This window comes from Phoenix dactylifera, chromosome 14, assembly GCF_009389715.1.
Source record: "Phoenix dactylifera cultivar Barhee BC4 chromosome 14, palm_55x_up_171113_PBpolish2nd_filt_p, whole genome shotgun sequence".
Taxonomy (NCBI): Eukaryota; Viridiplantae; Streptophyta; class Magnoliopsida; order Arecales; family Arecaceae; genus Phoenix; species Phoenix dactylifera.
Window position 1 is genome coordinate 5,905,781 of NC_052405.1, and position 12,959 is coordinate 5,918,739.

General features: G+C 38.5%; 1 protein-coding gene across 2 annotated transcripts; it reads left to right on the forward strand.

Moving 5' to 3' along the window:
* Window positions 1-8,485: 8,485 nt before the first annotated feature.
* On the forward strand, window positions 8,486-12,638 carry LOC103708062 (serine carboxypeptidase-like 45). 2 transcript variants are annotated; one of them, XM_008792825.4, is made up of 11 exons: window positions 8,486-9,007; window positions 9,194-9,295; window positions 9,408-9,503; window positions 10,079-10,171; window positions 10,264-10,343; window positions 10,454-10,735; window positions 10,841-10,965; window positions 11,175-11,267; window positions 11,399-11,516; window positions 11,604-11,774; window positions 11,855-12,638. In XM_008792825.4, exons 1-10 carry the CDS (start codon window positions 8,755-8,757, stop codon window positions 11,751-11,753), a joined length of 1,392 nt encoding a protein of 463 aa, XP_008791047.2. In that variant the 5' UTR covers window positions 8,486-8,754; the 3' UTR covers window positions 11,754-11,774; window positions 11,855-12,638. The 2 variants fall into 2 exon arrangements, with proteins under 2 accessions (XP_008791047.2, XP_008791046.2); XM_008792824.4 differs by having other exon boundaries at window positions 8,489-9,007; window positions 11,604-12,250.
* The last annotated feature ends 321 nt before the right edge of the window (window positions 12,639-12,959 follow it).

A 12,959-nucleotide genomic window follows, 5' to 3' on the forward strand; every position in this document is an offset into this window, starting at 1 on the left:
TACCGGCCTGACAAAATTATCAGAGGGTCCAAAAAGTAAAAAGGAGGCCGAGGGAAGAAAAAAATAACCCACACCTTATCTTCTCCTCACATGCTTTTGCCTCTCATCATAGGAAAATGTGAGATGTTTAACCTTGTCACAGAATAATATTCATTAACATTCCAATATGATGATGATCTTCCAACTATGTTGTGCGATCTTAAAATTGGCACCAATTCACCGTTAACCCTGCCCGAAATCTTTTTATTTAGTTAAACATCTTAATTTCTTGGAGTCGCCCTAGGGTTAGCTTTGTTGATGCAAAAGGGTATTGTTCTAGTGTAGCTGTAGAATCGCTTTGATTGAACTGGATGCTTGAATTTTTTTTTTTCTATTTGAATTGAAAGAAAATGGAAGAACAGATTTGGTTTGTATCCGAACAAGATATCCCATTTTAATAAAGTTTAATATAGAATTTATCTTGTTTACTAATTAAAGGTGGTAGACCGACAACTTCATCATTTTGTAGAATATGAAAAATATATATATATATATATATATATATAAGACCTGCTTCAGAAAATGATTAAAACAAGTTCAAAAAGCAAGCTAGGGCTTTGCTCTTTGAAAATAAAGATAAAGTGTCTATTATTGCATTAGATAAATATTTTTATATTTATCAATATAATGGCCTCTAATAGAAAAAATATCTTCAAACATTACCTATTGCATGAGAGGTGTATATATATATATATATATATATATATATATATATATATATGAAACTTTTGTTCAAATAATGAATTCAATTTTTTCCCTCTTTGATCTCTTCTACATTTTGATTAAATTCTTTATCTTGATTATTAAGTTTCACTGTTATTTATTTATCATAATAAAACCGTGAATGCATGTATATTTTTAATGGTAAGTGGCCAAGGCTAAAAGTCCACAAGCTCCACTACCAGCATCACGAATCCAAAAGCTACAAAAAGCGACATCCATACAAAGACTAAAGAAAGATTTAGCCACGCCTATTTGATTCCATCATATAAGAGCCACAAATAAAGATCTCAACCAACCAATTCAAATCATACAAGTGACTCAAAGATACTTTTGATCAAATTACCACTACAATAGAGAAGATCTATAGAGCTAAAAGGTGTACTAATGGTTGGTGTACTATAAGTAATAGGTGGCATCGTTAAAAGTTATTTTTGTAGTTTAGACGGTCATGGATATATGTAACTCTATTATGGCTGTCCTAAGCTATCCTATAGTAATAATTTCAATTGTTGGTATAGCTTATTGCAACAGTCACCATTGTCACTATATTAAAGTGTCATAGTAATGAACATTTTTTCTGGTAATGATTAGATAATTGCAAGTATTGTGGTTATATAGTGATAGCTACAACTTTGCTACAAATTTATTTTTCATGACAATTGTGACTGTTGCTATAAACAATTTATAAACTATAAGTAAACAAAATTCATTTTCAAGACTAATAGCTGCAAATAACTACTATTGCCATTGTATCATGATATTCACAACCACCACTACAACTTATAGCAATGATTTTAACCATTGCTATAAGTTCTGAATATATCGTCGAACACAATTTATGCTATAATGATGGTTAGAAACCGCTAGTATTACTTTTATATAGTAATCGTTAGAATTCGCATTATAACTTTAACTTGTTGCAAACGATATTTTGATTGCCACTGTGAGTAATGGAGTGTCGCTAAATAATATTCACATTGTACAGTAATGATCGGGGAAAGCCATCGCTAATTGAACTTAGTCCAACATCCTTGACCGCAAGTACATGTATTTTACTTGCATCATCGAACATTGCTAACTTATAAATAAATACATATCCACCATTAAGAGTTAAAAATCGATGCATCAACAAGGTCATGCCCATATATGGATAGCAATTTTTTACAATGTTGAATTATTGATCAGGTGATCTGCAAAACACTCAAGCATTGGCACATTGTAGTGTCACTAAAATAATCCCTCTTCATCAACCAATGCACCATAAAGGGTTAGAAGCAGTAGCCAAGGCCCATTCTGGTTGTTTATGGGGACAAGGGGGGCAATTGTCAGAATAAAAACTATGGTGGATGTCACTAAATAATATAAAAGCTAATGAGCTTTTTCTTATCTAACAAAAATAATACCATGGAGACTCGCACCCAGAAAAGCAGTAGGGAGGCAAAGGGGAAAAGCGACGCAAAAGCTTTCTTCTTTGCTTTCCCCACAAGGCTCCAAAGAAGAAGAGCACGAGAGCATTCCAACGTCCACGCCGGCTACTTTCACATAAATAACTAGTAGCTTGGGCCTATGCTTGCTTGGCTAAATATCATATGATATTGTAAAGGGTGGAGTGGTTGATATAGATAAGAGTGGGCACATATGGGGTCATACTTGAGCTTGCAATTCCCAAGGTTACAGAAGGGTAAAGAAATATATCAGGTCGAGGATGCTGTAAACCAGTGGTCTCGCTGTTTTGTTGTCTTCATTACCCTCTCCCATTTGCCTCTCTTTTACTCTAAATCATAAACTAAAATCTGTGGATTTGGAAGACTGTCCATGGGAATGGATGGATGCCATAGTCACTGAATTGACAGATATATATAAAGGCAGTGAATGGACAAAGAAAATGAAATTGAAGGCTTCAAGGGTCAGGGATGTGGATGTGGTCCGAATTTATGCTTGGTCAAGGAGAATGTGTGATTAGGTAGAATTGTAGGCTTTTCTTTAATTCATGAGCTGAATGCCATGCATTGTTGATTGATGTACTCCATGTCTAATTTGACTGTTGCAAACCACATAACTCAATGTTAGATAAATTGCCATTAATTGGCAATTTATACCATGACCATCTTCATAATTGTTGATTTTTTTTTTTTTTTTGCTAAAAATATCTTCTTAGTTGTTCCTGCTTTTTCCATATATATATCAAGAACTAGATCTTATCGCCTACAAAGAAAAAATTATTGTTTGGACCAAGTCTACCAACTCATCAACAGTGGATTAGTCCAACCAGAACCTATACGCATGTCTATATCGACCTGTTTTCTCTTCTCTTTTTTTTTTCTTGGTTTGTGTGTTGGTTTATTGTTGGACTAGTTCACTGCTAAGCTGATAGATCTGGTCCAACTTTTTTTTTTTTATTAAGGACTAACCTAGAGATTGATGCAATTGTTAGATTGTTGTATTGAACTCTATGAATCTTTTATTTTCAATAATAATAATAATAATAATAATAATAAACCTATAGTTCATGCATCGATCACCTACTAGTTTTTGTTGAGGAAGATCCATGTTAATATATATCTCTATTAATTCAGCTGCAAATATGTTCGATTTAGTGCATAGAAGACAAATTAGATTCACATATACAACGGGCCCTCTCTCTCTCTCTCTCTCTCTCTCTCTCTCTCTCTCTGGGCTGTTTTTTTTTGTTTTGAGCTTCCCTCAACTGCGTGCAGAATACTATTCACATGCAAGGATTGGATTTACTTCTCAAACACTTCTCATTTGCTCAAGATGCCTTTGGACTCGAGCATGGTGCTGCAAACAATCTAAAGAAACGACGCCTTCAACTGCGTGCATAGTACTATTCACATGCAAGGATTGGATTTACTCCTCAAACACTTCTCATTTCGTCAAGATGCCTCTGGACTTGAGCACGGTGCTACAAACAATCTAAAGAAACGATCACTTTCATGAGAAGCATAGCATTGTTCATTAACATAAACCCTTTAAACTTTGAGCTACAACTCTCCATAGTCTATGTGCTTCCACTATTATATTTTCCGATAAAATGGAATGGAAATCATGATCAATCCTTGACAGGGACAAGCCAAGCAATGGTGCCATACGTAGAGCAAGCATGGATTCAGCGTACAACGCAGCAAGAAAGCGAAGGGTCATCGAAGAAACTGCTGCACGTACACTGCACGTACAACGCAGCTTGGGTGATTCTGAGAAGCTACATGGGATTACTGTGCATCACTTCACGTGAGCTGTGAAAGATCCCGGGGACACTGCATGCAATGCCGGAGATATTCCTCCCTGCCCAAGGAGTTGTCTCTTTCCCTCAGAAGCAGCTGGCCTTTGCCTAGGGTGGCAGCGGAGCAACATCCATACAAACGATTTGGAGTAACTGAGCTCTCTAGTCCTGTTCCCATCCACAGTCCCTCGACGACAGTGCACATTAGCACTATTCTCTCCTTTCTCTCTCTCCCTCTCTTAGCCTGAAATATTAATGGCTTTTCATTGACTACCTCATGTCAATTCGAAAAAAAAAAAAGTAAAGTGTAAACAGTGATATACTCGGATGATAATGTTATTTCACTGTACCTAGCTATCTATTGCTGCTTGCAACAATGGCGCCTAACAATGAGTTCTGTTCGAACAGTCATTATACTATGTTCAAAAAATTGAGTCCAGAATTGAGATATTGGTGTTACTGAAGCATATGGATGTCTCTTCTCCCTTTTGTATGAGATAAATAATTTCGATAATAGTTTAGTCGCTCAAGTATTGGCATGATATAGATTGGTATGTCCAAGCCTCGTTTTCGTGTTTGCAATTTTCATGGGAAGTTTTGGAAACTTTGCGTTTTGATCGAAGTACTAACCAGTGATCGACAAATATAATCTTGGCTTTAAAAATTAATGTTTATATCGGTGTTATCAGAGCATAAAATGCAACGGGACCATAGGATTGTGCAAATAGACTAATGGAGTGTGAGGACCCATGCGATACATTTAGTCCCTTATCGATTATTTGCTGGATAGATCTTAGATATTTATATAGGATCGAGGAACCCAAATAATATATTCTGGCTAGCCATTTTGGATAAGGTCCTGATTTATTACGTATGGCATTTTAGTAATGAGAGTAAAGACAACCATATGGATATCCCGATCAATAGATTGTAGATCACATTCAAAGGTTTGAATGCCTTGGGCAATCATTGTTTTTTCGAAAAAGAATACAAATTATTAAGAGTGGTTGGCATTTACAATGCATTATATTCATTTTAGCAAATACATAGCATTACATTACCACCTTAAAAATATGCTGAAGCATTATTCACAAGAGATTTTTTTTTAAAAAAGAAAAAAACACTGAAGTGGGATCCTTTACTAGTAGAAAAACAAATTTGAAAGTTTAATTGAATCTATATTTGAATGTGCACATCCCCACATAACAATGATAACCCAAATACCAAACTCCCAGTAAATCTAAGAAGTATCATTATAGCAGAAGTTATGGGTCTTGTTCAACCAATGAACCATAGACTGAATTTTTCTTGAAATAAAGTTATGGACGACGGTCGATAATGGCTATGATCACAGCTATTATAATGAAAGAATTTTTCCTATTTAACATTTGCGTAGGCTAAGGGTCTCACTTACAAAGTTCACAAGCCAAATTGAAACATGGGAGGAACATATGATAAAGGCTATATATGCCCCTCACCCTCTTTGAGGATTTCTTTTAATCCCTGTATTCTTTTTCTATTTTATTAAGTTTTGGGAACAACAACAATGTCATTCTAATCATTCAGACACTGCAGTCTATAGACCTGTGAGCTTCCCTATAAGAAACGGCTAAAGACTACTACCATATGAGCTCAAACTAAAGGCATCTTCCCCTCCTCACAGTCTCAGCAGGACCCAGATGAGATTAGGACCAGATGGCTTGGAATTCCCAAAGCCCAATGTTTCACATGTGTGCATGGCCCTTGTCAGGATTCCTAGGGGGGGAGGGGGTGTGGGGAGAGCCAAAAAAACTTTTCCCAAATGGAGCGGAGCTCAGTTGGAACGGAGCTCGGCTTCTAACCAAGTGGTTTCAGGTTCGAAACGCGCGGGCGTCGATTAAATGTGGGGACCGGATGCCCCTAGCCTGGACACGGGGTCTAGAAGTGCTACTGGTCGGCTGGCTGCTTTGGTGGTGCCAGGTGTGACGTACTCACACGGAGGTATCGGGTCGGGGCCCAGAGGGGTAACCGAGCCGAGGTCACGGGTGGGGAGGGTATGAGTAATATATGGCTGGGGTCTGGTGAGCTGGGCCTATACCAAACAGCCATTCTGCCCGAATCGAACATAGTCCTGGCGGGAGCGGGGCCCGATTGGGGTTGCTACGCGGGGTGGGCTTGTCCCTCCCCCCCTACTCCCATTTCTTTCAGCAAAAAAAAAAAAAAAAAAAAAAAAAAAAAAAAAAAAAAAAAAAAAAAAAAAAAAAAAAAATGCCTTGTGCTACCACCTTTGCAGGCCATTTCCCATCTTCAGAGAAAAGGAGAAGAAGGGAACACAGGTGGGAGGAGGAGGAGAGAAAAAAAAAAAAAAGAAAAGGAGAAGAAGGGAACAGAGGTGAGAGGAGAAGGAATGGGAGGGTGGAGGGAATGGTGATCACTCCCTGATGGCATTTCCAAGCAAAAACAAAACAAGTGCCACAGAAATCCTTGCTCCAGTCCTGTCCATAGATATGCTGAAAGGATAGGTGATTGTAGCCCCCACCAAAATAAAAGATGATGAGGATTTTTCTGCCTTTTTTTTTTGTCACCTCTCAGGAACTTGGAATCTTTGCAGCTAAAACTTTGGACTATTTAGTACCATGACAGTGACAAATTTCAGCCATCAAAAAAAAATCACAAAATATGAGTATTTCTTTTCTTTCTTTATTAAAAAAACATGATATAGCAGCTCATTAGTCCTAAAAATAAAATTTGATCCTCATAAATTTACCACTCCTTCTAAACTAGAGAGAGAGAGAAGGGCGAGGGGATACATGTCTTGACAATACTACTTTGAGGCACTTATAAAGTATACACAAAAAATTTATTAGGTTCGCAATTGCCGGTTTGGCAACTCTATAATCAACTAAGGCTGCAAATGAATGACACATGACCCGATCCAATCCGATCCATTTTGGAGAACCCGTGGGGCTGAATTGGATCCTAAAATTAGACTCATTTAATTTTTTAGGTTGGATATGGATTTACTGAATTTAGACCAGATCCGATCCGATCCGACTCATTTAAAATTTGGATAATTTTGGTTTTTCAATCCTACGTCGGATCCAACCCCATCCAAATCTCTAAAATTATTTGGATCCGCCGGTTGCAGCCCGCGGAGGTGCAAACACAAGTTCTGAAGCCATTGATGGGTTGACCTGAACTAGATCTGACCCGGACCCGAATTGAATTCGAATTTTTTGGGTTGGGTCCAGATTATACATGGACCTAACCCAATCCGAATGACCCGTTGGGTCAAAATCCAATCCGAATGACCCGTTGGGTCAAAAATTATAGCGGTAGAACCGATCCAACCCGATTTTCTATCGGGTTGGGTCTGTATCTAAAATTAGATCCAAACAAAAAATCGAATTGGATCGGGATCACTCTTGATCCGATCCGACTCATTTGCACCCCTATAGACCCACTGGTGCACCAATTCCTCCTTGCCACTTGGAAGGAGGTCACTCTGCGTGTACGCATTCCTCCTTGCCACTTGGAAGGAGGTCATTCTTCATGTACGCATTACTCCTAAATTATGTCACCCTGAATATAGTTGATACGATATCCTTCAAGAGCACAACTTTAAGCATCTTCCCAAACCTAGGGGTCCCAGGCTATAAATCAATGTTTGAAATGCTTAGTTATCAACTCATCTCCTTGATATTTCCAATAAGCTGGTTAAAAACAGCAGTAGGATGGAGGAATTTAAATTAGAACATGGTTGTTCTTGGGGGACACCGTATCTTCTATTCTCTTTGGGGGCAAGGCACAATGGTGGCATCTTTTTAGATTACCTTTCGTAGACTTTCATAAGAAAAAGGGGCCTTCTTTCTTGGAAGGTATTATCAACAATAGTTACAAGCTCTTGTATTGGAAAGGGAATGGATGGATACACATATATACTCATTCCATCTGATAGAAGCATCCCTTTGCCTCTCTTTTTACATCATTACCTACAGAGAAAAAGAACAAAAGAAGAATGCATAAAAAATAAAATATTATATCTGTGAATCTCTTTGGAGATTGGATAATAAGAGAATTTCTTGATATTTGGATGATCATAATTCTCTCCAATCTTAGAATAGGCTTAGAATAGGCTTGGCACTCTCATCAGCCATCAATCAGTCAATAGCTCTAAATTTTTTGGGTGCTAGACAAGACCCATATGAGGGGAAGGGTTTATTCCTGACAACTGCCTCTTGCCTTGGGTTATTTGCCTGCAAATCTGCACTGGTGCATGCTCCACCCATTCTCTGAACAACTGGAGAAAAGGAAACAGATGCAGGAAAGCCAACTTTCCAATTAGACAAGGTTTTCTCCTTCTATACAATCATGTGACCCTGAAGTTATTTATTTATTTATTTTTGTATACTTGTTAAATGGTTTTCCTACTTTATAAGAATTGGACCATCAGATCAGATACAACAAAACTTGTGACTGCTACTCTCCCAAGCTCCCATTAGAGTACCTTTATTTTTAGTTTTTCATTTTTTCTATAGCATCCACATTATTATTACTCAACTTAGGCAGAAGCACAGGTGCACAGCCTTCAGTCTTTCATTCAGCCCAAGGGCTGGTCCAGAAAGAAAAGAGGACTAAAATACAGAGCCAAAGGCACCAAGTAAATTAAAGAAAAAAGATCCCACAAGAGCTCTTGCTATTTAATGCCTCCCTTGGCCTCAAGTTAGCACCAATCTCTCTCTGGCTCTCTGGCTCTCTCTAGCTCTGGAAACATGCACACTCTGGCATGGAAGGCCATGGTAATGGCTGCAACTCTCCTCCAGCTATGCTCCTCTAAGGAGTTAGAAACCAATCTCTCCCTCCAAGATAAGATCACCAAGCTCCCTGGCCAACCACAGGTCAGCTTCCAGCAGTTCTCAGGCTACATCACAGTGGATGACAGGAAGCAAAGGGCGCTCTTCTACTACTTTGCTGAAGCTGAGTTAGATCCATCCACAAAGCCTCTGGTCCTCTGGTTGAATGGAGGTAATGCTAACTGCAAGCTCACTTTGGCTTTCATGATATCCAAATTTCAGTTTTTGGCTGAGCAAAGGAAGGAAAGAAATTTCCTCTTGGTTTCTGAATGTGACCGGTATAAAAGCAAAAGAGAGATGGGAAAAAGTTCAAAGTTCCTTCTTTTCAGCTACTTGTGTTTTTGTGTTCTCTTTACAGGTCCTGGTTGTTCTTCTGTTGGGGTTGGGGCATTCTCTGAGAATGGTCCTTTTAGGCCAAGTGGGCAGTTGCTGGTGAGAAATGAGTATAGCTGGAACAAAGGTATCAAACTGTAACATCATGGTCTTTCTTATTTCTTGTAATTACTTGAGTATGTTTTGGGTGCGCTTCAAGGACTGGGGAGTAAAGGAAGAACTCTTACTGTGATTTGCAGAGGCCAATATGTTGTATTTGGAGACCCCAGCAGGAGTTGGCTTCTCTTATGCCACTGATTCTTCCTACTATGAGGGTGTGAATGATAAGATGACAGGTTTGTTTGTTTTTACTCATCTATGACCCCTACCATTTCATTTTTCTCAATATATATCTCTATCTGCTTAGCTTTGAACAAAATGTAGCTATGGATCCATAGAGAAAAACTCTATGCAGGTAAAATAGAGATATGAACAAACTCTATCCTACTTTTTGAGAAAAACTAGAAAAACAATGCCAATTAGATTACCAATATGGCACTCGCTACACCATACGGCATTAACTGCGAACATATGGAGCAGCTTCTGCAGAATTGAAGAGCATCAGAGGCTTTTTTTTTTGGCTTTTTAAGTTACTGTGATGTTTATAATTTTTGCTGGTTCATTCATAATAGATGTTGCTCTTTTTTTTTCGATCCTCCACGAATAACTCTTTCTTTGTAGCCTAATGAAAAGAAGGTAGATGCGTCTGCCCCATCGTTTACTGATAAAAGAAAAAAAAGGTTTAGTAATTTAGCTTTCAGCTCACAGATCTGTGAAGCAGAGTCCTGAATTGGTCTTTTATCTATAGTGTGACAGAAAGAATTGAAGAGCATGGGATCTCTGAAACTATTGCTTGTTTTGGTTCCTGAAGCCAGGGATAATCTAGTGTTCCTGCTGCGCTGGTTCACCAAGTTCCCACAGTACAAGGACAGGGATCTCTACATCACAGGAGAAAGCTATGCAGGTAAAATAACATCATAAGTCTCTGCTCTCTCCCTTGTGATGGCTTTTGGTAATTTTGATAAAGCCATAACTCCATATGCTATTATTCATCAGGTCATTATGTTCCTCAACTCGCGGAGCTCATGGTTCTATTCAACAAGAAGAATAATGTCTTCAATCTCAAAGGAATTGCTGTAAGGGCAGTTGATTCATTTGTTTCAGAAAAGATAACTGAATGCCCTTCTATATCATTTGCTATGCTTTAAAATGAAACCAACTCTCATTTTCTCACTGTATTTGGCAGCTGGGCAATCCAGTTCTCGAGTTCGCCACTGACTTTAATTCAAGAGCAGAATTCTTCTGGTCCCATGGATTGATATCAGACTCAACATATAGAATCTTCACATCTGCTTGTAACTACTCTCGGTATGTAAGCGAGTACTACAGAGGCTCATTGAGCCCAGTTTGTGCAAGAGTGATGGGCCAAGTGACCAGAGAAACAAGTAGATTTGTTGACAAATATGATGTCACACTTGATGTCTGTATATCATCAGTTCTGTCACAGTCCAAGGTTCTAAGTCCTCAAGTAAGTTCAAAACCTCGTGCACACCGATAAGATCAGTGCAAGTCATGGTTTCTCATCTTTGTCACTTGTTCTTTGCTCAAGCTGCCTTTTGTAAATCTAATGCAGCAAGTTACCGAGCGTATCGATGTTTGTGTGGAGGATGAAACAGTGAACTATCTCAACCGAAAAGATGTTCAAGATGCCCTGCATGCTCGCCTTACTGGGGTTCCCAAATGGACAGTTTGCAGCAGGTACTAATGGCTAAATCTTTCACCTTCCCTAAGAATTCTATCTAGATGAGCTAACTTAATCTGCATTATATTTGAGTTAATTAGGTTATTACCAGATGTAGTGCTGATCGTATCATTCCATCTGCGTGAAGTGATGCAATTCATTACCTTGCTTAATTCATGTCTTTACAGAATATTAGTTCTTAATGATGCTTTTGGTGCTTTTTCAGTGTTCTTGAGTATGAGCTGCTTAACTTGGAAAACCCCACAATTTCAGTTGTAGGCTCACTTGTCAGCTCTGGAATCCCAGTATTGGTTTACAGGTAACTAATAAAATGCCCAAATACATAAAAAGTGAACATGGATTATGAGCTACAACCTCTTCTTCTTCTTCTTCGAAGATTTAGGCTTTCAACAAGGTAGAAATCTTACGCTATGTTTCTTTCCATTACAGCGGAGATCAAGATTCTGTCATTCCTTTGACGGGGAGTCGAACACTTGTGCAAAGATTGGCGAATGAACTAAAACTGAAAACAACGGTTCCTTACAGAGTTTGGTTTGAGGGGAAACAGGTGCACACAAACTATCTATAGTTGTTTCTCAAGAGAAATCAGATTCCTAAGATTTCACATTCTGAAATTTTTGGATGCCTCCGGCAGGTTGGTGGATGGACTCAAGTGTATGGGGATATCCTGGCCTTTGCAACCATCAGAGGAGCTTCTCATGAAGCTCCATTCTCTCAGCCTGAGAGGTCTCTTGTGCTGTTCAGAGCTTTTCTACAACGCAGACCGCTACCAGAGACATTCTGACATACCTCTCTCCCTCACCAGGTTTTTTTCAGTAGTTTAAACAGTGTTTGTGTGCATGCAAGTGAGATTAACATTCATTCCTGGTTTGTCGAATGTGTCAGAGCTGGGAGTTGGAGGAGATTGTGTAAGGAACACCACGCAAAATGTGTGTTTTTGTTCAGCTACCAGCTTCAAATGCATAGCAGTAATGCCTCGATGAAAATCCGATAATCCATTCATGGCTACCAATTTAGAATCAAAATTATCCTTCTGAATCTGATTCTTTGAAGACACATGAGTGGCGAACTCCAATTACAGTGAGAAGTTTTCATCATTAATTGATGTTTTGTGAGGTCATCCAAGTTAGGAAGCTCATTTTCCTTTGCAGGTGTAACTGCATTGGAGGGTAGCAAATCATGAATGTTACAAAGATATATCCAACTTTGAGACAATTTTCTAACCAATGCCTCTAACGAAAGGAAAACATCCAACTTGGACAATAGAATCAACTTGGGACAGATCTCTTGCAGCTTTCACCATGCTTATGAGTGCAGAAAATCTTAACTTGCTACTGCAACTTGCCAGCAGAATAAATCAATACACATAAATAAATATCAACAAAATAGTGTGTGTCTGTGTGCGTTTTTGTTTGGTAGATTGGTTTATTTCAAAGGAACAGGCCGCTGCTGATGGGGCAACAAAACTTTTCCAATTCCAGCATGTTATTCCCATCTTGTTAGCTTGCGTAGGCAACAAGGATTTATCATCAAAGACAGATTTATAAGAGAAGAATGATGGCGAACAAATCACTTCTCATCATTCTAGGGAAAGAAGCACTACACCAACAAATACGAAAACTTTGTTATATATTTTTCTTTTTCTTATTGGTATAGGTACTAATGAGAATGATTTGCTTAGAGGGTTGCCACATTAACTTGGACTTCAAATTTTCCGGTCTTCATCTTTGGTCTATTAATTGTTTTACTGTGCATAGCCTGAATTATTTCATGAATCCCATTTCTGGAGAAAAACCCCAACATAAGCAGATGCGAGGATCTTCACAAGCAAGGAGCCTAGACCTGTTAGGCAAAATGATGTCTTTCAAGCAACAGGAAACTAACTGGTTAGCCAAAATAAAAAAAGAGGAGGAAAAAAAGGACAGCCGCTGACAAAAATTTTTTTAGAGACAAGGAGTTCGGTAATGCAGTGTAATGGACCGATACTGAC